This window comes from Salmo salar, chromosome ssa03 (genome assembly GCF_905237065.1).
Source record: "Salmo salar chromosome ssa03, Ssal_v3.1, whole genome shotgun sequence".
Lineage (NCBI taxonomy): Eukaryota > Metazoa > Chordata > Actinopteri > Salmoniformes > Salmonidae > Salmo > Salmo salar.
In genome coordinates, this window is record NC_059444.1 from 57448618 (window position 1) to 57473205 (window position 24588).

General features: G+C 42.0%; 1 protein-coding gene across 3 annotated transcripts; it reads right to left on the reverse strand.

Moving 5' to 3' along the window:
* Positions 1 to 3: 3 nt before the first annotated feature.
* On the reverse strand, positions 4 to 22506 carry LOC106600842 (chromobox protein homolog 1). Of its 3 annotated transcripts, XM_014192549.2 has the most exons (7): positions 22222 to 22359; positions 21797 to 21918; positions 19870 to 20028; positions 7498 to 7672; positions 3894 to 4077; positions 3675 to 3769; positions 4 to 3565 (listed from the first exon to the last, which is right to left on the reverse strand). In XM_014192549.2, exons 3-7 carry the CDS (start codon positions 19976 to 19978, stop codon positions 3421 to 3423), a joined length of 708 nt encoding a protein of 235 aa, XP_014048024.1. In that variant the 5' UTR covers positions 19979 to 20028; positions 21797 to 21918; positions 22222 to 22359; the 3' UTR covers positions 4 to 3420. The 3 variants fall into 3 exon arrangements, with proteins under 3 accessions (XP_014048024.1, XP_014048023.1, XP_014048025.1); XM_014192548.2 differs by lacking the exon at positions 21797 to 21918 and having other exon boundaries at positions 22222 to 22506; XM_014192550.2 differs by lacking the exon at positions 21797 to 21918 and having other exon boundaries at positions 22123 to 22359.
* Positions 22507 to 24588: the final 2082 nt, after the last annotated feature.

Here is a 24588-nt window from a genome sequence, read left to right on the forward strand (position 1 = left end):
CCGTTGTTAACAAAAAAGATTTATTGTCCAAAAACATTTAAACAAGTAAAAGTAACCACTGCAAATGGTGACATTGATTGAAAGCAAGAAACATGCAACGAGATGTATCTTCAGTAGACACGAGAAAGAGTCAAAGACAAAATAACTAAAAAGGTTACATATGAGCCACTTGTCTAGGATATACTGTATATATAGAAATCTTCCGGTCTAGTATATTAGAAAAGATATACAGCCCTCTTAGACTTGTAATGTTAAAATGAGCAGTAAAATGCCAGTGCAAAATCAATCCAAGGCAACAGGCTCTATACCAGGGTCTTCAGTACCTCAACATTTAAAATGTTAGTCACGATTAATCAGTTAACACTTTCATTCAAGCTATTGTTAGCTGTGATTAATCGATTAAATCAATTACTTAGGATTTTTTTTTTAAAAGAAGAGGAATATTCAGACGCAGTAGAGCAGTGAACAATTCTGCAATTAAGCCAGCGGTAGCAAAGCCCCACAAACCAAACTTGAATATAATCCACCCACGTCTGAGGGTGTCAGATCTTTAATTGGCAGCTCATTTTAATATAACATGTCCAGACTCGGCGAGTATTAACATCAGAGGTAAAGTCTGAAAGTAGAATTAGCTTAGTTGGAGAGGTCATCATGATCTGGTCTTGCGATTTCTTGGGCAGGAGGCCCATAATCTTTTTGTCAGTTGTGTGAGATGGACAAGTTGCTAGATTGATCTATATTCACATGGCTGTCAACACCTTGAATATATTTACTTTACACTATAAACAGATCACCATAAAACCGTTGTATTTACTTTGAATCACAATATAGACTATACCTAGGGACCAGTCTTTATTTAAAACAGGGGTTTAGTACAACAGAGGCATGTGCATAGACCAGGGCATTCCAACCCTGTTCCTGGAGAGCTACTCTCCAGTAGGTTCTCTTCAACCCCTGTTTTAATTTACCTGATTCAGCTTATCAACCAGCTAATTATTAGAATCAGGTGCGCTAGATTAGAGTTGGAGCAAAAACAAAGGTCTGTGGCTCTCCAGGTACAGGGTTGGAGAGCCCTGGCATAGGCACTACATTTACCTCTGTGTATACCTCTTGGGAGAGATTTGACACTTGAATTACTGGCTTATGTTGGTTGCATTGCAAGAAAACACTTTTTTTTGTCCATCCCTCATCTTCACAACCCCAGCCAACCATAGGCCTTGACTGAGCCCAACCCTTCCCACCCCCGTAATCCAAATCCACGTATTTACAGTGCAGTTTGACGGCAATACCAAACCTTCTAAAAGCCCCAATCACCTCAAGAAATCCTGTGAATGGTGAGCATGTACTGCACATGGGAAGAGCTCGTCAAGAAAGCGGGACAGACTATGTGGACGTTATAGTAAATGAAGCTTTCCATCAAAGATGAATCTAAGTGAAAGCCCATCTTTCGCATCTTCATCTGTAGCTTCTTACTTATTGCCGGTTTTCTGAGGGTATGTTATCTGACAGGAAAGTGGATCACACCAATCAAGTTTTATTAGCCATGGGTACGAGCCTACAAACAACTCAGGTTACATAGGTCATACTGGTGCTCTACAACAAAGTGAGTTGCTCCATACCAGGGTTTCTGTTGACTAGTAATAGCCAGTTTTTGGCCGATTTAAAAAAATAAAAAAAATTAAAAAAAAGTGAAAAGTGAAAAGCCGATAAATAAAATTGCCGCCGGCCAATTGTCTGCGAGAAGGAAAAAAATCCCATTGAAAAATGCTTTTTAGCCTATTCATTGATGGAAATACCAGTCGATGCAAATACATATGACCGGTCAAGATTATTGGTCTATAGGTAAATTTGCATAATTTGGTGGAATTAAATTGCTGTTTGTGTATTTTCGTTAGTCTTTATGTATCTTATCACATGTACACAGCATACAGATGCAGCGCCTAATTTGAGCGGAAAATCTGTCAGAGAACGGAGGAGCTGCTGGTACAGCTTCTCAAACAGCGTGTTCCATGCTGCTGGAGTCAAACGTGCTTTTACAAGCCCAATCATTGCATAACTAAATGCAATCGTGTGTTAAAATAAGATGGCCACCATTAAAAATAGCTATTTTATTTCTTAACTGGAAATAGAAGCGTCTACCACTTAGCAATGAAATGGAGGCAGTATGCATTTAAAAAAAAAAATTCTTAAATGTTTGAAACCTGAATGTTTTACTTCATATTTTGAGGCATGTCTTCCCTTGCTTCAAAGTAGCCTAGCCAACATCCGACCGTAGAAATGTAAAAGCAATTGTTTTAGAGTTCCATGTGCCATTTTGCTGTTCGTTACTCGTCTTGTTGGCTGAGGAAAAGTACATGTGGACAGTTATTCTAACATCTTCAAAGTGTGCATTGGAATTCGGTAAGGACGCACGCCGTTGCATCCTCGATTTGCATGTTCTTTTTTTTTTTGATGAATTACCATAATGTAAAAGTGATTTCTGTCATTCGGAGCACCATGGCTGTACGCCCTAATCGGGTTACGCACACAATGCATATGGGTCGAGAAAATGTCTCAAATGTCCGGGAAATTAAAATGCTGCCAGTCAAATGTCCAGCGCCACATTTTCCTAATGGAAACCCTGCTCCATACCATTGTTCACAACTCTATACACCTATGCGTAACACTTAAAGACCAGAATCTAGGTTAACTCCAGTCTGAACATCCAAAACACTCAACTAGAATCCTTCTTAGATCGCTCTCATAACCAAATAAAACCACAACTATTTACACATTATATGATAATGATATGGCAAGGGAAGGCAGGTGCCAACACTTAAAAAACAGAGTTTCTGAAAAAGTCGAAAGAGAAACAAAAAGCACCGCAAGTTGCTCGATGAGGGATGTGTAGGTACAAGATATATGTTCTGACTAGAAATCAACTTCAACATTTCACGCAGGAAAACTGGAAATTAAGATTGGCTATTTCAATTGAATTAGCTGAGAACTTTTGCTGGATCATGTTTTGGAACCTGACCCTTCCATTTTGTCAACTCAGCTGCTGTAGTGATACCTCGCTCACTCATCTCGACAAAAGCTTTTCTGAGGCGAAGCTTACAGTAAGAGGAGCTGGTGATTTTGAAGCAATTCAGTGCTCAGAAACTGAAAACTACATATCCCATGGTCCTAGCTGATAAGACCCAAAAGTGAGGCCTGATAAAGTAATCTTGAGACTTACGAGTTCTATTTACCCATGCCCCCCCAACCCACCTCCTTGACAAGTCTTCCCATCATCCCTACCCATCTGTCAACCTCTGTTTTAGTTTCAACAGTCCGGGTTTGCAGAACGAAGCTTTTGAAACAAATCAGCTTCTCTGTCCCTCCCCAACCACTCTAAACCCCACCCTCTGTACCCCCTTCCCCTTCATCCTGGACCTGTGGCTAGTTCTTATCATCCTTCTTCTCTTCCTCCTCGGTGGGGTAGGAGTGCCATGTCAGACGCTCCTCGTAGAAGGATATGACCACCTGTGGACATTTAATGTTGGCCTCCTTGGCCGGCACCAGGTCCGCCTCATCACTGTTCTTCCTGTGGAGACAGAATTTAAGGGTGAAGCCATTTAAACCAGTTTTATGTTCCACTCTCCCAGTAACATATAGCGAAAAGTGTCAAAATCCCAATGCTGCCCAGAACTCACCATTTCATGAGGAACATCAGCTCGCCACTGGAGTCTGTGGCTCCAATGATCCGTTCGGGGTCAAGTCCACGAGCAAAGCCTCTGGGCTTCTCCGCCTGAAAGAATGATGGATAAGGAAAGCGAAGGAGAGAAGGGGGAGAAGGTTCAGTACAGGACTAGGTTCACGATCTATAGTAGCAGACATGTTCTTTAACATTGAAGCCAAGTACAAGCTCTCACCTCATCTTTCCTCTTCTTGGGCCTGCCTTCTTCACCCCCTGCCTCTGTGTCAGACTCGCCAGCTTTCCTCTTGCCACCAGACTCTTTCTTGTAACTTTCTTTTTTGTTATGATGATTCTGCATGTACTCAGCAATCAGGTCTGGGCAATCCAGGTTGTCCTGCGGTTCCCATGTATTGTCCTCACTGTGGTAAACAAATAGTTTAAAAAGGTCAATTTATACCTGGGCAATAATCATCAGATTCCGTTCCAAACCCCCCCAGAACCAACTCATCGAAAATTCCCCAGCCCATGGCCCAACGAACAATTGAGGTCAGTCCGATGTTATAATAACGCATGAAAAAAGGGGCAGGGCCCAGGGTAGCAGGACTACCACAACACTGGAAGACGAAGTAGTAAAACAGACAGATGCCAAATATACAGCAGCTGAAGACCAACCTATTAAGTCCATCTCTGTGTCAACATGGACCAGAAAAAGATAGAAAGTGTTTGTGATGGCTATTGACTTTTTGTAGAACGATGAGAGCAACCAACAAGAGCAAAAACAACCAACCAAAAGGAAAGATTAGGTAGCAGGCTTTGGCTTATGCAGTGCCAAGCCCAAAGAGTAGGGCCCTATAAAATCTACAATATGGAGAACCCAGACAGATTCCAGACATTAAAATGGAATTCAACAACATTCAAACATGTATTGAACTTAGGACATCAACTAAATGTATTGTATTTATTAGAAAATGTATTTGCCCAAGATTATAATAAGACATGAACAAATAGCATAAGGGATAAGGGATTCATATTTTCCTTTAAACTTAGAAGAGGCAACGGTGCAGGAAAGCCCCTGAGTGTGCGCGATTGTCTACCACAAAGCTATTAGCGATGATGCGAATTACAACCGTCTTTGTGTGCTATAGGTCTCTTGCTGGTGCCAGACTGCACACTTGAATTTAAAAGGTATCTACACCCAAAAATGTAAATGTCTTAGATTTTTCCCAGACCTCAAAAGTGGTCTCCTGGTATGGTTTAAGCATTGTTGTGTACTTACAACATCCAATTTTGTTGATGTTCTAAATAAGAATTGTGATTTTTGGAGCGAAAAATTGAAAAACTGGGAAAATCTGGGGGGGGGAAATTAAATGGAATTAGGAAAAAATAAATAAAAATAAAGATTTTATAGGGCCCTATAGGAGCCTACGCAAACTTGTGTAGGGAGCTGGGTGATGTAGCCCAGTTCCATAATCTTTCACAGCTAGTGGAGTTGGTGCAAGCAAGACACTAATTTCAAGGACAGCATTTCTGCGATTCCTGGCAACTGGCGAGCGATAGCTATCCTAGTGTTTAAATGTTTGATGTTGATATTAGATTGTCATGATGCCTAAGAGACAACCATGAAGACAAGTAAAAACTAGCCAGCTGACTATGTATGCTCATTTGCTAGCCACACAAAACATGTAAACAATACGTTAGCTAGCTAGCTAACATTATTTAAAATGTTTCTTGCAGTTATATTTCAAATGTTTGGTGTTGGCTAGTGGGCATTACATAGCCAGCTGGCTTCATGGTTGTCTTTTTCTCACGATGCCCATATAATGTTCTGAGCTCTTAAATGCTAAATAAAACACAAGTGTATCTGTTAGCTGCAAACTTAACTAGCTAGCTGGGTTGACTTGTCTTGGTTTGTAACCCTTATTTGGTAATCAGTGTCTTTGTGCAGGTGGGACCTACTAGAGCCTGTCCTTCCAATTTTGTATTGGACATGCAACAGTCTCTAAAATCATTCCAAAGACTTGCAATGCCATTCATAAGGTGTTGAAAGACCAATATCTGAAGGTAAGTTTTGGCTGAGGGGAATTCTTGTGTAAATCATTATGCATGAGGTTGTACTCTTAATATTCTGTGATATAGTCCAGGGGACCCAAAAATGTTAACCCCTTTGATTCCCCAACTTTATTTACATAACTATTCAGACCCTTTGCTATGAAACTTAAATTGAGGTCAGGTGCATCCTGTTTCCATTTTTTCATCCTTGAGATGTTACTACAACTTGATTGGAGTCCACCGGTGGTAAATTCAATTGATTGGACATGATTTGGAAAGGCACACACCTGTCTATATAAAAAAGTCCCACAGTTGACAGTGCATGTCAGAGCAAAAACCAAGCCATGAGGTCGAAGGAATTGTGCTTAGAGCTTCGAGACAGGATTGTGTTGAGGCACAGATCTGGTGAAGGGTATCAACATTTTTTTGCAGCATTGAAGGTCCTCAAGAACACAGTGGCCTCCGTTATTCTTAAAATGGAAGAAGTTTGGAACCACAGACTCTTCCTAGAGATGGCTGCCCGGCCAAACTGAGCCATCGGGGGAGAAGGGCCTTGGTCAGGGAGGTGACCAAGAGAACCCGATGATCACTGACAGAGCTCTAGAGTTCCTCTGTGGAGATGGGAGAATTTTCCAGAAGGACAACCATCTCTGCAGCACTCCACCAATCAGACCTTTATGGTAGAGTGGCCAGACGGAAGCTACTCTGCAGTAAAAGGCACATGACAGCCAGCTTGGAGTTTGCCAAAAGGCAATTAAAGACTCTCAGACCATGAGAAACAAGATTCTCTGGTCTTATGAAACCAAGATTGAACTCTTTGGCCTGAATGTCAAGCGTCACATCTGGAGGAAACCTGGCACTATCCCTACGGTGAAGCATGGTGGTGGCAGCATCATGCTGTGGGGATGTTTTTCAGCGGCAGGGACTGGGAGACCTGTCAGGATCGAGGCAAAGACGAACGGAGCAAAGTACAGAGAAATTCTTGATGAAAACCTGCTACAGAGCGCTCAGGACCTCAGACTGGAGTGAAGGTTCACCTTCCAACAGGACAACAACCCTAAGCACACAGCGAAGACAACAAAGTAGTGGCTTTGGGACAAGTCTCTGAATGTCCTTGAGTTGCCCAGCAGGAGCTCGGACTTGAACTCAATCTAACATCTACAGAGAGATTTGAAAATAGCTATGCAGCAACGCTTACCATCCAACCTGACCGAGCTTGAGAGGATCTGCAGAGAGGAATGGGAGACACTCCCCAAATAAAGGTGTGCCAAGCTTGTAGTGTCATACCCAAGAAGACTCAAGGCTGTAATTGCAGCCAAAGGTTATTCAACAAAGTACTAAGTAAAGGGTCTGAATACTTAAGTAAATGTGATATCCGTTTTTTATTTTGTATACATTTCTAAAAACGCATTTTTGCTTCGTCAATTTTAGAACAAGGCTGTAAAGTAACAAAACGTGGGAAAAGGGGTCTGAAAACATTCCGAACGCACTGTACTTGCCAACCGCTGACAAGTGTTCCACACGACCACTTGTCTCAAGCCAGAGACAGTGGAGACCATTGTTGACCTTGCACAACATGCTCTGTGAGGAAAACAGCAACCAATATGCCCGACCTGTTGAGGACCCAGGGGGTATGACAAATCCTGTTGCATGGTGACAAGACCCCCAGCTACACTACCCCATGGGTACCAATAAAGAGATGCACAATTATAAACGTATACAGGATTGTATGTAATGTATGCCAATATAATTTATGTGACTAGCATTAGAAGCATTAAATCTTCACTCACTCTGAGAAGCCTTTCCATTTGAGCAGAAACTCAACGCGTCCCTTTACCACCCGTCGGTCCAGCACCTTCTCCACCACATATTCCTCCTCCTCTTCCTCTACCACCTCCTCCACCTTCTTCTTGGTCTGCTTCTTGCCTGCTGTTGCCACCAACTTGACCTCTTCCTTGGGGGGCTCTGGTGAAGGGGTGGAGAGCAGAACAGTTTGGTTAGACTTCATAGACTTTGTTCACAGCTATAAGTCCCAATGATTATGGGCACACTTCACTATGGTCAGGTTGAGTCAGATTACACAGATGGGATTCATCCCAAAAACATTTGTTGGACTTGTTTTGCCAATCAAAATACAAATTGTGTATTTTCTGCAATTAAGCAGTAGTGCCAGCATGGCAACCACAGGGATGCAAACTGACGTGGGCCCAAAAAGGTAACTTTTTTTTTGTTGCATTGAAACAAAAAAATCCCTGCTATGGGGAAATGCAGGTTTTAACTAATTAAACAACAAAGAATATGATCTACATGATCAGTCTCTGTGCGTAAAATGAAGTGATTCATGTGAACCTAACTCACAGCTAAAAAAATGTAAAGAAAGCAATCCAATGTTATTTGTTGCCTAGACTTTACTGCAAATGACACGCAAATCTTGAGAAAAAAAACAATGCACACTAATATTGCAGTTAGCCATGACACCCTTTATAATTGAACGCTTGTAACCACACACCTAAATACTGCACTCTGGAAAAAAACCATCTTAAAGTAGAAATAGAATGAAACAAACAGGCATTCTATTTTTGCTCTATTATAGTGGCCAATATAGACGTTGATCAGGTGCGCAAGGCTACATGTGTGCAAAAATAACATTCACGAAGTTAAAAATATATATAATCCCCCCTCACTCACGTGTTACTGTCAAGTTCAACAGAGCAAAAACAATATACACTGCTCAAAAAAATAAAGGGAACACTTAAACAACACAATGTAACTCCAAGTCAATCACACTTCTGTGAAATCAAACTGTCCACTTAGGAAGCAACACTGATTGACAATAACTTTCACATGCTGTTGTGCAAATGGAATAGACAACAGGTAGAAATTATAGGCAATTAGCAACACACCCCCAATAAAGGAGTGGTTCTGCAGGTGGGGACCACAGACCACTTCTCAGTTCCTATGCTTCCTGGCTGATGTTTTGGTCACTTTTGAATGCTGGCGGTGCTTTTACTCTAGTGGTAGCATGAGACGGAGTCTACAACCCACACAAGTGGCTCAGGTAGTGCAGCTCATCCAGGATGGCACATCAATGCGAGCTGTTGCAAGAAGGTTTGCTGTGTCAGTCAGCGTAGTGTCCAGAGCATGGAAGCGCTACCAGGAGACGTGGAGGAGGCCGTAGGAGGGCAACATCCAGCAGCAGGACCGCTACCTCCGCCTTTGTGCAAGGAGGAGCACTGCCAGAGCCCTGCAAAATGACCTCCAGCAGGCCACAAATGTGCATGTCTGCTCAAACGGACTACATGAGGGTGGTATGAGGGCCTGACGTCCACAGGTGGGGGTTGTGCTTACAGCCCAACACCGTGCAGGACGTTTGGCATTTGCCAGAGAACACCAAGATTGGCAAATTCGCCACTGTCGCCTTGTGCTCTTCACAGATGAAAGCAGGTTCACACTGAGCAAGTGACAGACGTGACAGAGTCTGGAGATGCCGTGGAGAACGTTCTGCTGCCTGCAACATCCTCCAGCATGACCGGTTTGGCGGTGGGTCAGTCATGGTGTGGGGTGGCATTTTTTGGGCCGGGCCGCACAGCCCTCCATGTGCTCGCCAGAGGTAGCCTGACTGCTATTATGTACCGAGATGAGATCCTCAGACCCCTTGAGACCATATGCTGGTGCGGTTGGCCCTGGGTTCCTCCTAATGCAAGACAATGCTAGACCTCATGTGGCTGGAGTGTGTCAGCAGTTCCTGCAAGAGGAAGGCATTGATGCTATGGACTGGCCCGCCCGTTCCCCAGACCTGAATCCAATTGAGCACATATGGGACATCACGTCTCGCTCCATCCACCAACGCCACGTTGCACCACAGACTGTCCAGGTGTTGGCGGATGCTTTAGTCCAGGTCTGGGAGGAGATCCCTCAGGAGACCATCTGCCACCTCATCAGGAGCATGCCCAGGCGTTGTAGGGAGGTCATACAGGCACGTGGAGGCCACACACACTACTGAGCCTCATTTTGACTTGTTTTAAGGACATTACATCAAAGTTGGATCAGCCTGTAGTGTGGTTTTCCACTTTAATTTTGAGTGTGACTCCAAATCCAGACCTCCATGGGTTGATAAATTGGATTTCCATTGATTATTTGTGTGTGATTTTGTTGTTATCACATTCAACTATGTAAAGAAAAAAAGTATTTAATAAGATTATTTCTTTCATTCAGATCTAGGATGTGTTGTTTAAGTGTTCCCTTTATTTTTTTGAGCAGTATATTTGGGCTACATTGCACATTATACACTTTCTGCAGGTGGACACCTGTCCTACAATGTGCCAGAAAAAGTGAGAAAGTGTGTGGCGTTCCTTTCATCTCTATAGTGGCATCCAGCTTAAACCAGGCCCAGCTCCAGCTACACTTGATCCCTGAATCCACTTGTTTAACAAGCAACGCCTCATTTTCACCTAATTCTCTCATTCTGAAAATTAACCACATACTGCAGAGGGAAAACATACGTTAACAGATAGTGGTTAGTTCGTTAGCTAGTTAACCTGTTAGGGCTAGGGGGCAGTATTGACACGGCCGGATAAAAAACGTACCCGATTTAATCTGGTTACTACTCCTGCCCAGTAACTAGAATATGCATATAATTATTGGCTTTGGATAGAAAACACCCTAAAGTTTCTAAAACTGTTTGAATGGTGTCTGAGTATAACAGAACTCAAATGGTAGGCCAAAACCTGAGAAGATTCCATGCAGGAAGTGGCCTGTCTGACAAGTTGTGTTTCATCTTGGCTCTTTTTATTGAAGACTGAGGATCTTTGCTCTAACGTGACACTTCCTACGGCTCCCATAGGCTCTCAGAGCCCGGGAAAAAGCTGAACGATATCGAGGCAGCCTCTGGCTGAAACACATTATCGCTTTTGGCAAGTGGCCGATCAGAGTACTATGGGCTTAGGCGTGTGCCCGAGTCGACCGAATGCTTTATTTTCTTTCGTCTGTTTACCTAAACGCAGATTCCCGGTCGGAATATTTTCGCTTTTTTATGAGAAAAATGGCATAAAAATTTATTTTAAACAGCGGTTGACATGCTTCGAAGTACGGTAATGGAATATTTAGAATTTTTTTGTCACAATTGCGCCATGCTCGTCACCCTTATTTACCCTTTCGGATAGTGTCTTGAACGCACGAACAAAACGCCGCTGTTTGGATATAACTATGGATTATTTTGAACCAAACCAACATTTGTTATTGAAGTAGAAGTCCTGGGAGTGCATTCTGACGAAGACAGCAAAGGTAATAAAATGTTTCTTATAGTAAATCTGACTTTGGTGAGTGCTAAACTTGCTGGGTGTCTAAATAGCTAGCCCTGTGATGCCGGGCTATCTACTGAGAATATTGCAAAATGTGCTTTCACAGAAAAGCTATTTTAAAAATCGGACATATCGAGTGCATAGAGGAGTTCTGTATCTATAATTCTTAAAATAATTGTTATGTTTTTTGTGAACGTTTATCGTGAGTAATTTAGTAAATTCACCGGCAGTGTTCGGTGGGAATGCTAGTCACATGCTAATGTAAAAAGCTGGTTTTTGATATAAATATGAACTTGATTGAACAAAACATGCATGTATTGTATAACATAATGTCCTAGGGTTGTCATCTGATGAAGATCATCAAAGGTTAGTGCTGCATTTAGCTGTGGTTTGGGTTTATGTGACATTATATGCTAGCTTGAAAAATGGGTGTCTGATTATTTCTGGCTGGGTACTCTGCTGACATAATCTAATGTTTTGCTTTCGTTGTAAAGCCTTTTTGAAATCGGACAGTGTGGTTAGATTAACGAGAGTCTTGTCTTTAAAATGGTGTAAAATAGTCATATGTTTGAAAAATTGAAGTTTTTGCATTTTTTTGGTTTTTGAATAACGCGCCACGGGATTACACTGGCTGTTACGTAGGTGGGACGATTTGGTGCCACCTACCCTAGAGAGGTTAACATTTCACAGATTACCAGGGTCCAGTAAGCAACGTTAGCACATTATAACTTGAGGAATGGCAAGGAGTCGTAAACCAGTTAATACTATAGCGAATTGGTTAGGTTACTAATGTTAGCTCATCTGATGTTGCTGACTTTATTAGCCAGCTAATTTTCACACATTAAACTCAATTATTTGATCAGTTAAGTTGGCTAATGTTGCTCAACATTTCTCCAGCTAGCAAGATACTTAATGCTAACAATACTTGTTCCACCCCACTTTCTCCCTCACCTCAAACTTTCCAAATGCCAGTTGTTTTTCGGTTAACTCACTCACTTTTGTACATCGCCTTGATCCGTACAATTTACCTTATTTTAGCGCCCCAAAAACGTAATACTTCCAGATCAACTGTAATGCCAATATCATTGTACAGCACAATTTCTGCCCTTTCCAACAAAATTAATGACATGACCTCCACGCTGCCCGTTTCTGCATAATTCAAGAAGGCAATGAGCTCCTTCGGGTCTTTTAAAAAATGGCAGGTGGGGTAGCGAAACTAATGCGTGATAGTGAGAAGGAGAGGAGATGTGTTGGAAAACGTGCTTTTTTTTCACTTGATCTGTCCAACTTATCACGTTATCGCCTCTAAAATGTAAATAAAACACTATAAAGAGTTTATATGTGTCATTACATACCTATTTGACGGTTTGTGTCGAATTTGAATCGGGTTTAGGGCGGTGCCAAAGTGATCTTCAGAAGTAAACAGCGGCTTTTAAAGGCATGATCGCTTACAGTGAAGACGCAAAAAATGACTAGGTATCCCCCCCTTACCCCCATCCCTGTCCATTTCTTGTTTTTAAACGATGAGAGAAGTGCTACACCTGGTGGAGAGAGATTAAGACAGAATTAGTTGCTTTATGCGTACTGTACGTTACGGAATGACACGTCACGATGTAAAGGAGGGTCCATTTTCTCGACTTTTCTCCAATACTATAGCGCCATTACCACGTCGATCAACGCTTGAATAGAAACGTAGTTCACACCCCAGATTTTGAAGTCAACACAGTCGCTACAGTCCCATTAGTTTTCTTTGTAGCCTCGTTTGAATGTCGCGGTTGCGCACATTTGTACGGAATGGGGTGAGTTTACGTTACAGCTCATGAAGTACGCTTCATCACCTTCTCGCCCCCGTCTCCGTGGTCAGGCTGCTCCCCTAACATTACCTCTTCGTTCGTTATCGTTCAGGGGACGAGCTGCTGTAACTGCCTTTCTACTCTATGCTGTCTTTCCAGATCACGCACTGATGATGTAACTAGCGAATTGGTTGTCTCTGCAGTCGCTTGCTGCGCTGCATTCTGTTATGTAAACCATTGGCTGAGCCTTTGACACAGCCAGGATTACTCCAAAACGCACATCACTCGTTCGCTTACAGCCAGTAGTGATCCAACCCCCACCTTTCGCCGAAAGGTGACTAGTTTGCGTCTCTGCAACCTTCGTACCTTTTTATTATCAACCCTGTTTGCCAACCCTTTCTTCATTACAGTTCATGGAATTGTAGAGGACTATGCTGAGACGGGCTCTCTGATGTAGGCTTCAGTGTGCCTCAAGATCTCTGGCTCTGAATCACTAACATCTGACTGATCCACTTTCAAATTGGGTTTTTGTAACTCTGTAAATATAACCAAACCATGGCAATGGGTTTCTGTATTCAAAGAGAGATCCTCCAACTGACCCTCGTGGATTTGTTTTTAGAGGGGGTTAAATTAGTTTGGTATGCTCCTGGGGTAGTTTTAAGGTGTCCGGTATGGGGACTTGACCCAAGGGTTGAACATTTGAAGCACATATAGATAGACACACAGGTTGGGCAAAGGATAAGAGGCGTCAAAGCCAATGAAAGGTTTCGGTCACACTTTATTTGGATAGAATCTGTTGATAAGCAACTGGATGCTAAGATTAGATTTAGAATAAGGGTAAAGGCTAGGGCAAGGGTTACGTTTAGAGTTAGGATAAAGGTTATGGTTAGGCTCAGCAGATAATTTGTTTAAAAGTTACTGATAGAGCATCTACAGATAGTCTGTAGTGTATCCCAAAAAAGAGTAACCAAAATTTCTGAAACTATGGTCCACCTCTAGCTCCACCATAACATTAAAGAGCTGGACTGCACCCTTGAAAAACTAAAGGGCACATCGTAAACTCAGCAAATAAAGAAACATTCCCTTTTCAGGACCCTGTCTTTCAAAGATAATTTGTAAAAATCCAAATAACTTCACAGATCTTCATTGTAAAGTGTTTAAACACTGTTTCCCATGTTTGTTCAATGAACCACAAACAATTAATGAATATGCACCTGTGGAACGGTCGTTAAGACACTAACAGCTTACAGACGGTAGGCAATTAAGGTCACAGTTATGAAAACTTAGGACACTAAAGCAGCCTTTCTACTGACTCTGAAAATCATCAAAAGAAAGATGCCCAGGGTCCCTCTTCATCCGTGTGAACGTGCCTTAGGCATGCTGCAAGGAGGCATGAGGACTGCAGATGTGGCCAGAGCAATAAATTGCAATGTCCGTACTGTGAGACGCCTAAGACAGCGCTACAGGGAGACAGGACGGACAGCTGATCATCCTCGCAGTGGCAGACCACGTGTAACACCTGCACAGGATCGGTACATCCGAACATCACACCTGCGGGACAGGTACAGGATTGCAACAACTGCCCGAGTTACACCAGGAATGCACAATCCATCCATCAGTGCTCAGACTGTCCGCAATAGGCTGAGAGAGGCTGGACTGAGGGCTTGTAGGCCTGTTGTAAAGGCAGGTCCTCACCAGACATCACCGGCAACAACATCGCCTATGGGCACAAACCCACCGCCGCTGGACCAGACAGGACTGGCAAAAAAAGTGCTCTTCACTGACGAGTCACAGTTTTGTCTTACCAGGGGTGATGGTCAGATTCGCGTTTATCGTCGAAGGAATGAGCGTTACACCGAGGCCTGTACTCTGGAGCGGGATTGAGGTGGAGGGTCCGTCATGGTCTGGGGCGGTGTCACAGGATCATCGGACTGAGCTTGTTGTCATTGCAGGTAATCGTAACGCTATGCGTTACAGGGAAGACATCCTCCTTCCTCATGTGGTACCCTTCCTGCAGGCTCATCCTGACATGACCCTCCAGCATGACAATGCCACCAGCCATACTGATCGTTCTGTGAGTGTTCTGCCATGGCCAGCGAAGAGCCCGGATCTCAATCCCATTGAGCACGTCTGGGACCTGTTGGATCGGACGGTGAGGGCTAGGGCCATCCCCCCAGAATGTCCAGGAACTTGCTGGTGCCTTGGTGGAAGAGTGGGGTAACATCTCACAGCAAGAACTGGCAAATCTGGTGCAGTCCACGAGGAGGAGATGCACTGCAGTACTTAATGCAGCTGGTGGCCACACCAGATACTGACTTACTTTTGATTTTGACCCCCCCTTTGTTCAGGGACATATTATTCCATTTCTGTTAGTCACATGTCTGTGGAACTTGTTCAGTTTATGTCTCAGTTGTTGAATCTTATGTTCATACAAATATTTACACATGTTAAGTTTGCTGAAAATAAACGCAGTCGACAGTGAGAGGATGTTTCTTTTTTTGCTGAGTTTATATGATTCATGGATATCTGAAATCTGAGGATAGACGAGATCGTGTAAAGGATGATGATCAAAGCAAACAGTAACAGATGAGTGCATTGTTGACGAATGTGTGTGGAGGGTGGACACAATGCAGTACATATTAGGCTTGGGCGCTATACCGTATACTGGGGTATTTGGAAAAAGCTACGGAATGGTTTTTCAATACCATTTAAGCTAGTGATGCACCAATATGACGTTTTTGGCCGATACCGATATCCAATATTTTTCTTGCCAAAAAAACTGATACCGATAACTGATATTTAAAATTTGTGGCCTTTTAAGCATTCTAGTAGAGTTAAATAGTTAACACACAGACGCAGTGGTCTAAGGCCCTGCATCACTACAGTCCCAGGTTCTAATCCAGGCTGTATCACATCAGGCCGTGATTGGGAGTTCCATAGTGCGGCGCACAATTGGCCTAGCGTCGTCCGGGTTTGGCCGTCATTGTAAATAAAAATTTGTTCTTAACTGACTTGCCTAGTTAAATAAAAGGTTACACACACACTGACCAAAAAGTTATTTTGTTGGCATTTACAGTAAAACAATCAAAACCTATTTATTTCACTTACTTGCTGTGCTGTTTTGTTCAGTCGTTTCATTCTCAACCAGGATTTCTATGGAACGCCGTTTGGGTCTTTGCATGCCAAAAAAGATACGTCAAATAACACTATTTGACGTGTCAAATAAGCTTGTTGACCAATCAGGACCTGAATATGACTGCATGTCACACAATAATTTAACACGTTCCTAATTTTTTAACGTAGTTATTACACTATCACTCGTATTTCATATGTCACAACGATTCATCGATACATATGCTATGATGCTGGTAAAGTTGTCTCGCGCATCTACTGTGCTGGTCATAAAAAAAGCTAGCTAGCTCACGAATGCAAACAATGTTCTTCCCCAAATACATATCAAAATGACACTGTTTCAGTAGCTATAGTTAGCTAGCTAACTATATAGCTAGGTGTCATCTAAAATAACCCTAATTTATAAGACAGTTCTTTTTTGATTAATGGTGGTCGGACCCATCTATGTGAAGCTAGCCACAATAAGCATTAGCCACAATAGTGGACTTTGCGGTTTGCCTTCAAAATAAAAGTGTGTTATTGACAGTGATGCAAATGCATACAAATAGTAGAATTATGCCAAAATTGAATAGATCATGCTAAACGAGGTTGGAATGTTGTTATATAAAAACAAAAGACAATTTGTTAATTGGACAAAAATCTGAACACTATTGTTCAATACACATAGGTTGACAAGAAATGTGGCTCAATTCACAGTTCTGCAATAAGAACTACGATGCTAATGCTCTCTCGGTGTCACTGAGTAGACTGATACCTCATGTTATTGATCCACAATCCATAGGTAAGGCTGTACAGTGAAATAAGTATGCCCCCAATGCCATTCTAAAGTATAATACATTGTGTGATTAACAGATTTGTCAAATTAACAAATTGTCTTTTGTTTTTATATAACATTCCAACCTCGTTTAGAAATACACCTATGTGTATTGAGCACTATTCCCGAGGTTAAACAATATTGTGTGGATGTCTTGGAGTCTGATAACTAAGGAGGACGTTGGGAAAAAATGTCTTGGGTATTGCGTAGCCGGTTACCCCATTTCATTGATCCCCAATCCTTAAGTAAAGCTGTACAGTATGAATGTCAATACACACAATAGGTTGACTGGGGAGGTGATTTTACACAGTCACAGTCACGCAATAAGAGTTACAATGCTAATATTTGCGTAAACTCTTCACAGTTGTGTTCTGTGGGTGTCAGCAAGTAGACTGATCACCCATTTCATTGCTTCACATTCCAACCTTGTTTAACATTATCTAGTCTAAATATGGCATGAATCCACCAACTGTAACCATCTGCATCACTTTCAAATAGGTACTTTTACTTTGAAGGCAAACTGCAAATTCCACTATTGTGCCTAATCCTTATTGTGGCTAACTTTACAACACATAACCCGGTCAGGTCGAGCCTCACTAGCCAGATGAAGCTAGCTGGCTGCTTATAACGTTAGCTTTGGGCAACAGGGTTAAGTAGCTGGCTAGCTATTATTTATTTTCATGAACTGAAGTTCAATTTAAATAAGCGAACAACAATACTTACTCACAAGGATACCGAAATCATTGCTAAGAATAGTGAAAATGACTGCAGTTTCTACTGTTCATTGTTTTCAGACTGGTTGTATTGGTGCTAGCTAGGTACCAAGCTAAAGCTAAGCTACCTCACTGCAGTCCCTGGTTCGAATCCAGGCTGTATCACATCCGGACGTGATTGGGAGTCCCATAGGGTGACGCACAATTGGCCCAGCGTCGTCCGGGTTTGGCCGGGGTAGGCCGTCATTGTAATTAATTATTTGTTCTTAACTGACTTGCCTAGTTAAATAAAGGTTACCATTTTTTATTATATATGAAAAATAAAATGTGCTAAATGCTCTGCAGTTGTGCAATTGGTTTGCTAATTCAGTAGCTAGTTAGCTATCTGGCTAAGTGGTTAGCTTCTTCCAAAATCAAGCATTCACTAGGTAACTGCAGAGAATCCCCTCCTGGATCAAGAACCTTGCTGGCTAATATTTGTTATTTGCGTGCAGCAAACTGTATCATTTGAGTTACTTGTCTAGTTTAGGTCAGAAGCTGTACAAAATGTTTTCAATGCGCTTGTTAGCATTTAGTTAGCATTCTCTATGGAATTTTAAATGTACTTGTTAGTATTGCTAACCTTCAGATTACAGAGTATCAGTGGGGTTTGAAAACAGCGCCCCTTGTGTTCAGTGCCGGTATTACCGAATATCCCAGTATGTCATACCTTCATACCGACCTTGTGCCAATCTGGATAGCACCCAAGCCTAGTACATATCACCCTAATCTTGTCAAGGTGGGCAGCCAAGTCAGAGAGAATACTCTGGATGCCCCACAAAAAAATATTGAGGTAATTCCTGTTCTAGAGCAGAAGAGCTAGTTTAGGTTCAACTTCTGAAGAATGACGCAGGCTACATTACATATTCAAGAATTGGAGGTGAGTAGGAATGCAGAGGGAAAGATCTCAATTGCGTAATCTTCGCGTCCTCCTTCCCAAAACCCATTGGACGAGAAAGCCAGTGGTCCCTCCCCTCTGACCTTATCCTCCAATGGGTTTTGCGAAGGAGACGAGAGGACGCAAGCATTATGCAATTGAGATCTTCCAAAGGTGATTTCCACATGGAGTGGAGAAACATCAACAAATATGGCACTGATAGCTGTCTGTGTAGCTAGCTAGCATGATAACCTTATCTAGCTAACCTTATCTAGCTAGCTAATGTTATCGGTTGTTGCTAGGTCTTTTTAACTATACCCTATTCAAAAGATTAGCCAGGTGGCTATGGCTGGTTCTGGATTTGTCCTAAGCATTTAGAGAAAACTTTGCCACAGATGGAAACCACCATCTTTGACTTCGCCATCTATTGTTGTCTCCAAAGTTCTGGGATTTTCCATAAAATTGTGACTGCTAATCCACCATAGAAAGTTTTAAGTTGAAGCTCCTTTAATATGGATAACTACGAAAGGTTTAGAGACATGTTTTCTACATTGTAATGGACACGGACAGTGCAATATTTGGTAGGTGGGCTGCAAACAGGCATTGGCTGCGTTACAGCCAAGCAAAATCAGCCCGTGCTCATGGTTCTCACAGAGGAAGTGAAATGAGACTTCAATGACTTTGCTCATGATGCACGACACAAATTAAATGCAACCACACCCTAAGCGCATCGGACACGAAACACCAATATAAATGTAACAGCAAAACAAAATATATAACAAGTTCCTTGAATTTTCTTTTGCGGGTGCCTTTTCATTATAGGATATTGTGGTTTCTAGCTGCACCAATCAAAGCAGTGGAGCGTTTTGTGAAGCAATGGGCAATTCTTCTTAGGACCAATGGAATGGTCGAAAAAGAGCAAACCCCACACACCTGGGGCACCGTGCCTTGCAAAACGAATTCACCCAAAAGTTTTGTGGTCAAAACCATTAATCTTGGGGCGACGGGGGAATCGGGGTTCCAAAATGTAATATTTTTTTACAGACTAGCTAAAACAATAAGTGAAACTTCACAAATTCTCCAATAGATTATGATAACTTGGTAAAAAAGTGGAGGTGCAAAAACACCTAACTTTGCAGGTTTTTCTTATTATTAAACAAGCTAGTTGATTGTAACATTCAAATAACACCCAGCCCAGAAATAAAAATGTAGACTGAAAAGTATTAGCACGTCATCTCATAGGGGAAAACACATGGCAATGACACGGAAAATAGTTACCACTTCGGATTTCCCACTTCAAGCCCAAATATATCATATATTGATTAAGGCGATCAACTTAAATCCTTGTGCAACATCATGGGTAAGCTATGGTCATCATCTTTTACTCCCCCCCCAAAAAAGTGAATTTCCGCTTGTGTGCGTTTAAGTTCTGCCAAAGCTGGCAAGTCCACCACCCAACCCTATGGCATTCATAAGACAGAAACAATGGATTACCGTTTGCATTAGTAGAAAGTTGATCTACACCTTCAGTGGTAACACCAGTAGTAACACTGGGGATCACGTCGCTAGGGGCTTCTGTAGCGGTAGCAGTAGGCTCACTCATTTTCAGGCTGGGAGAAGGCAGTGGAACCACTGGGTTCCTTGTCAACAGTGCTAAACAGGGTGAGAAGGGGGGGGGGGTCATGGATCAGAGGCATAAGGGAGAAATCACAGAAGGAAGTAGAGAATGGCATTGGTAAGAAGAACACATGGTATCGTCTCTCACAGTCAATCGACTACTAACGTGTAATGCATGCATACCACTACAGCACAGATAGAACAATGAGACAGATGTTTCGTCGGATGTATAAATGTGAAGCATCCAGTTGGCATTTCAACTCACCACCAAATATGGTGATGAGATGGAAGACCAGTGGTCGGCAGTGGGAGAAGATGGAGCGAGATGGATTTTGGCCATCATCCTGATCATTTTCTCATCTATAAAACATTTGATCTCAATAGAGATGTGACCAAAACTACAATCTGTTACAAACTTTATCCTTTGCTAGGCTCTCCCTAACAGAAATATGCAAATATGTGCTAGAAAGCACCAATAAGATCTCGGTAGCTCGTGCTTGGCTCTACCAAACTCCTTTCTTGTTCTGCCTACTATGATTCATTTGCGCCTATTGGAAAACAGGCTGCGGTCTATCTTGGGTTAGTTATAAAAAATAATCTTTGACTAGAGTTCCTACTACGTGGTCAGTACTAAAACGCATGGAGCGGCGATATGTTTCTATTAAATGAGCTGGCATGCATTGATTGTACTGCAAGTCTGCAACTAATGCAAACAAATACACAGAAAAACACATTTGACGAGAATCACTCTACGTGCGTCATCACTATTTCCAGACATATTTATGACTACAGTCTAAATGACTGTTGGTGTGATTCCCAGAGGAGAGCCCTAGGGGTTGGTACCCGTCTCGAATACATGATCTAAGCAGGGGGTAGGGACTATACGAGTTCTTGAACATTCCATTGGGCTGTAGCCTTGATGTGGTGTAGACTAATGCACACCTGCCAATATCGTAGGAAAGTGTAAAAAATGTCAAAAGCACAATCCTTTCAATCAGACCAGCAATCATGCAGTCAAACGCATAACATTACATGAGATTCAGCAGGTGAAGGGGTCGAGCTTCGAAACTAGACATCAATGCCACATACAGTCAAATCAACTAAAGCACACAATCACTACAAACCACTGGCAGAAGACAACATGGTGAGAACAAGAATATCTGGAGGAAGAAAGGGGAGGGCACACACATCCTGGTTCTTACCCTTTAGAATACACAACACCAAGAAAACGCTTACCCCCACCCCCTCTTAACTGAACATTGGGGTAAGCTGGGGTAAAACATCACTATCATACATACACTGACAACGCAAATGTGTTAAAAACATAATTAAATAGGACATCGTTTTTCAGTGTCATCATATTTTATAGGCTAAACAGTGCCAGCTTTGATGTGCAATTCAGCAGTTTATTTAAAAATGTAAGTAATTTCAAGGTGATGATTTCTGATTCCATTGCCCTATTTGGGTAGAATTGAGTTTAGGTGCACGCTGCAGTTCGCTGGTGGCTATAACGTTCTTAACAGACAATGCTAATAAACGACGCAAATTTAGCCACTTGTAAATCGATGCAAATATATTTGTATCAAAAGCAGTCCTTTCTTTGCTACAGCACGTTTCCTCTCTTTTATGAGTAGCCAATTCGATGAGACACATTCCTGCCTGAAAGAAGGTCATGAAATGTAGCAACCTAATCCTTTTCCTACATCAATAATAACGGACAATCACGCAGTGCAACAAAATAACAACATGGTCAAATACACGGTAACTGTAAAGGGCTAAACACAATTGCAATTTATTAACCAACCCGTTCCCTATGACATCAAGCCGTTCCCGTTTCACATGGTGGTGCTAGGGTTTCTTCCCCCCAGAGCTCTCGAGACAGAATGACTTGTCGTCCATGTTGACCTGAATCGTAGCACGAGCAATCTACACGAACTCGCGCGAAAACAATGCAATTGAATAGTCAAAACAGAATCCGCATGCAACAATGTAGCAAGATGCACACTGCAGGGTGAATATATTGGCCTATTGAAATATGCTTATCACGCAATGTGCATAATAGAAGGTTAACGCTGGGGGGAGAAAACCGCTAAAGAGCAGAAGGCTATGGTGAAGTAACTAGCCACTTACCTTTTACAGAGAATTGACTCGAATGAATGAATGGTCGGAAATTTTGTTATTTTTATAAAATGGATACCAATGGTTTATCTAAACAATTTTAGTGCTTACCTTATATAAATATCAGCTTGTAAAATCTATTTTAAAAAATACTCTCTTCTCGTTTTTGCGTAAAGCTACAGACAAAAGCCATCCAGTGCCTCCTTCGTACCCGCCAACTCCGGCCGAGCGTGGCTACGCAGCGTGTTATTGTATGGCACCATGGGAGATGAAGTCTTTAAACATTTTATTTTTCTTTCTTTCTTTTCTCTATTATAAACATATTATTCAGAGATGTTTGATGATCTTTATTTTCAATGTTTAGTTATTGGTCCAGCATGTCAATGGGTAGAGCAATTACTTTACTTACAATGTCTTGTACTTGGTTCTATTCTCTAGAATTCCAGGATTGATTGATGAATTTACCATAAAAAAGTCAAATTTTAGAAAGCAGTAGTAATTCAATAACCTATGACACCAACAGTTGTGGAAGCCTGAACACGTCTCCCCCCACCTTGCTCTCCATGTTTCTCTCTCTATTCCTGTTGGCTGGTTAGCCATCGCTGACTTCAGCCAGTGAAAAGCGACTGGCAGACCTTCTCTTCTCCTTCTCTATTGACAGGTTAATTTTTAACTGACTGCACTTGCATGACTGCACCAACATTTATATCATACATATTCTGAAGGTATAGCATCTTCGATGTCCCGACTGACAAACTGCTGTATGTGAAAACACTCAGACCTCTGATGAAAATGTCACCCATGAGAGCTGCCATCTTCACCCTCTCTGTGTCCTTTGGGATATCATTAGAAGCCATCCTGTTAATTGTTTGATTAATTATAATACTTAACAGTCAATAGCCCAGACAACCAATGCTTCCAGAGATAGACAACAAAATGTGCATTCTTATTGTTGGCATGTAAATCAAAAGGAACAGATGAAAAAACACAGATTTAATGTGTAAATGATTTAGAGCTGGGCAGTGATGCATACTAACAAAATATCAGTAAAAAGCTTGCATTACCTGCACACGCACTAGTCAAGGTTTTGTTAAAAACAAGACCACTGCTGCAGAGCTTGGTCTTGCGGCTGACACTGTATCCAACGTGTGTGTGTGTGTGTGTGTGTGTATGATGATGATATGTGTGATCTTATTATTATTATTAGTAGTAGTATCTGGAATGCACAAACAAAAGCCATTAAACAGGATCTCTTCTGCATGCTCTTCCACATCTACAGTAAGTGATCTTGTCAACACACATAGGGTCATATCCTCTTTGTTCCTTTGACACAAAAAAAGAGCTGTACTTTTGGAATGGAAATGCAAATGCCTCTTCATTTCCCATGAAAACCATGAATTGAATCAATTGGATAGGCTTGAAATAGAGGAGAAGGAATTAACTCATAGGTCTATATGGACAGGTGGACAGTATAATGTATATTTGTTTATGTAGATCCCTAATTGATTTGACTGTGTGGCGAAGCGTTAAGGGTCAGGCAGGATGACAAGTGGTGTGATCATGTCCCCTGTCTCCTGAGGCTAGGTAACGCATGTGTTCTTCAAATACATGAATACATACCACAAACACACACACGCATGTATGCACATACACACGCATGCAAACACACCTATTCCCCCCTCCAAACACACACTGCACCCCTACCCCCTTTTGCATGTACACAAACACATGCACACATATGGTGTCTGCATTAGAAGTATGAGTAAGTGGGGAGAGGAAGGAAATGCGGAGGGGGAGAGGAGGGAGATGGGTAGGGGGAGGAGGACAAACAACACGTTCAGCTTCATTAGCCAATAGCAACCCCTTTTAACAGGAAGCTATTATTCACCCAGGACCCCAAGTCAATTACAAGTAGGAAGGAGGTGACTTTGGTGGGAACTTTCAACAAACCCTAACTCTCATGGTATATGAAGAAAAAAAACCTCATATGTATCGATTATATAGTGGCCAAAGAACTTCTCCGATTGTCTGGTCCATGTCCTTAGTCTATGTAGCTGATGATTGTGTTTTAATTAGTGTTGACAATTGTTATATTCAAATGTAAGTTGTACTCACAAATCAGCATGTTGCTGCCACTTGCCACAATGTTCTGTTGAAAAACAGTAAAAAACAAAAAACAGCAATCTCAGTTCACGAGGACAAGGAAAAGTTTGAGATCTTACTAAAAAAGGAGAGGATAACCGAGGTTGAGAGGGATGAAGTCTACCTCAGTAGGATGAAAGCGGGTATAGAGAGAGAACGGGTGAAGGGAGAGGTGAGGAAGGAGGGAGGGGGATAAGGGGTGATAGGGTCTCTCTCAGGTAATGTTGAGGAAATAAACCTGATTGGGTTTTAGCAGAGAACAAAAGAGGAGAGCACACAGAATTCATCTTGTGTCTCTGCAGCATGATAGGTCTAATTACCCCATTACTCACTAGG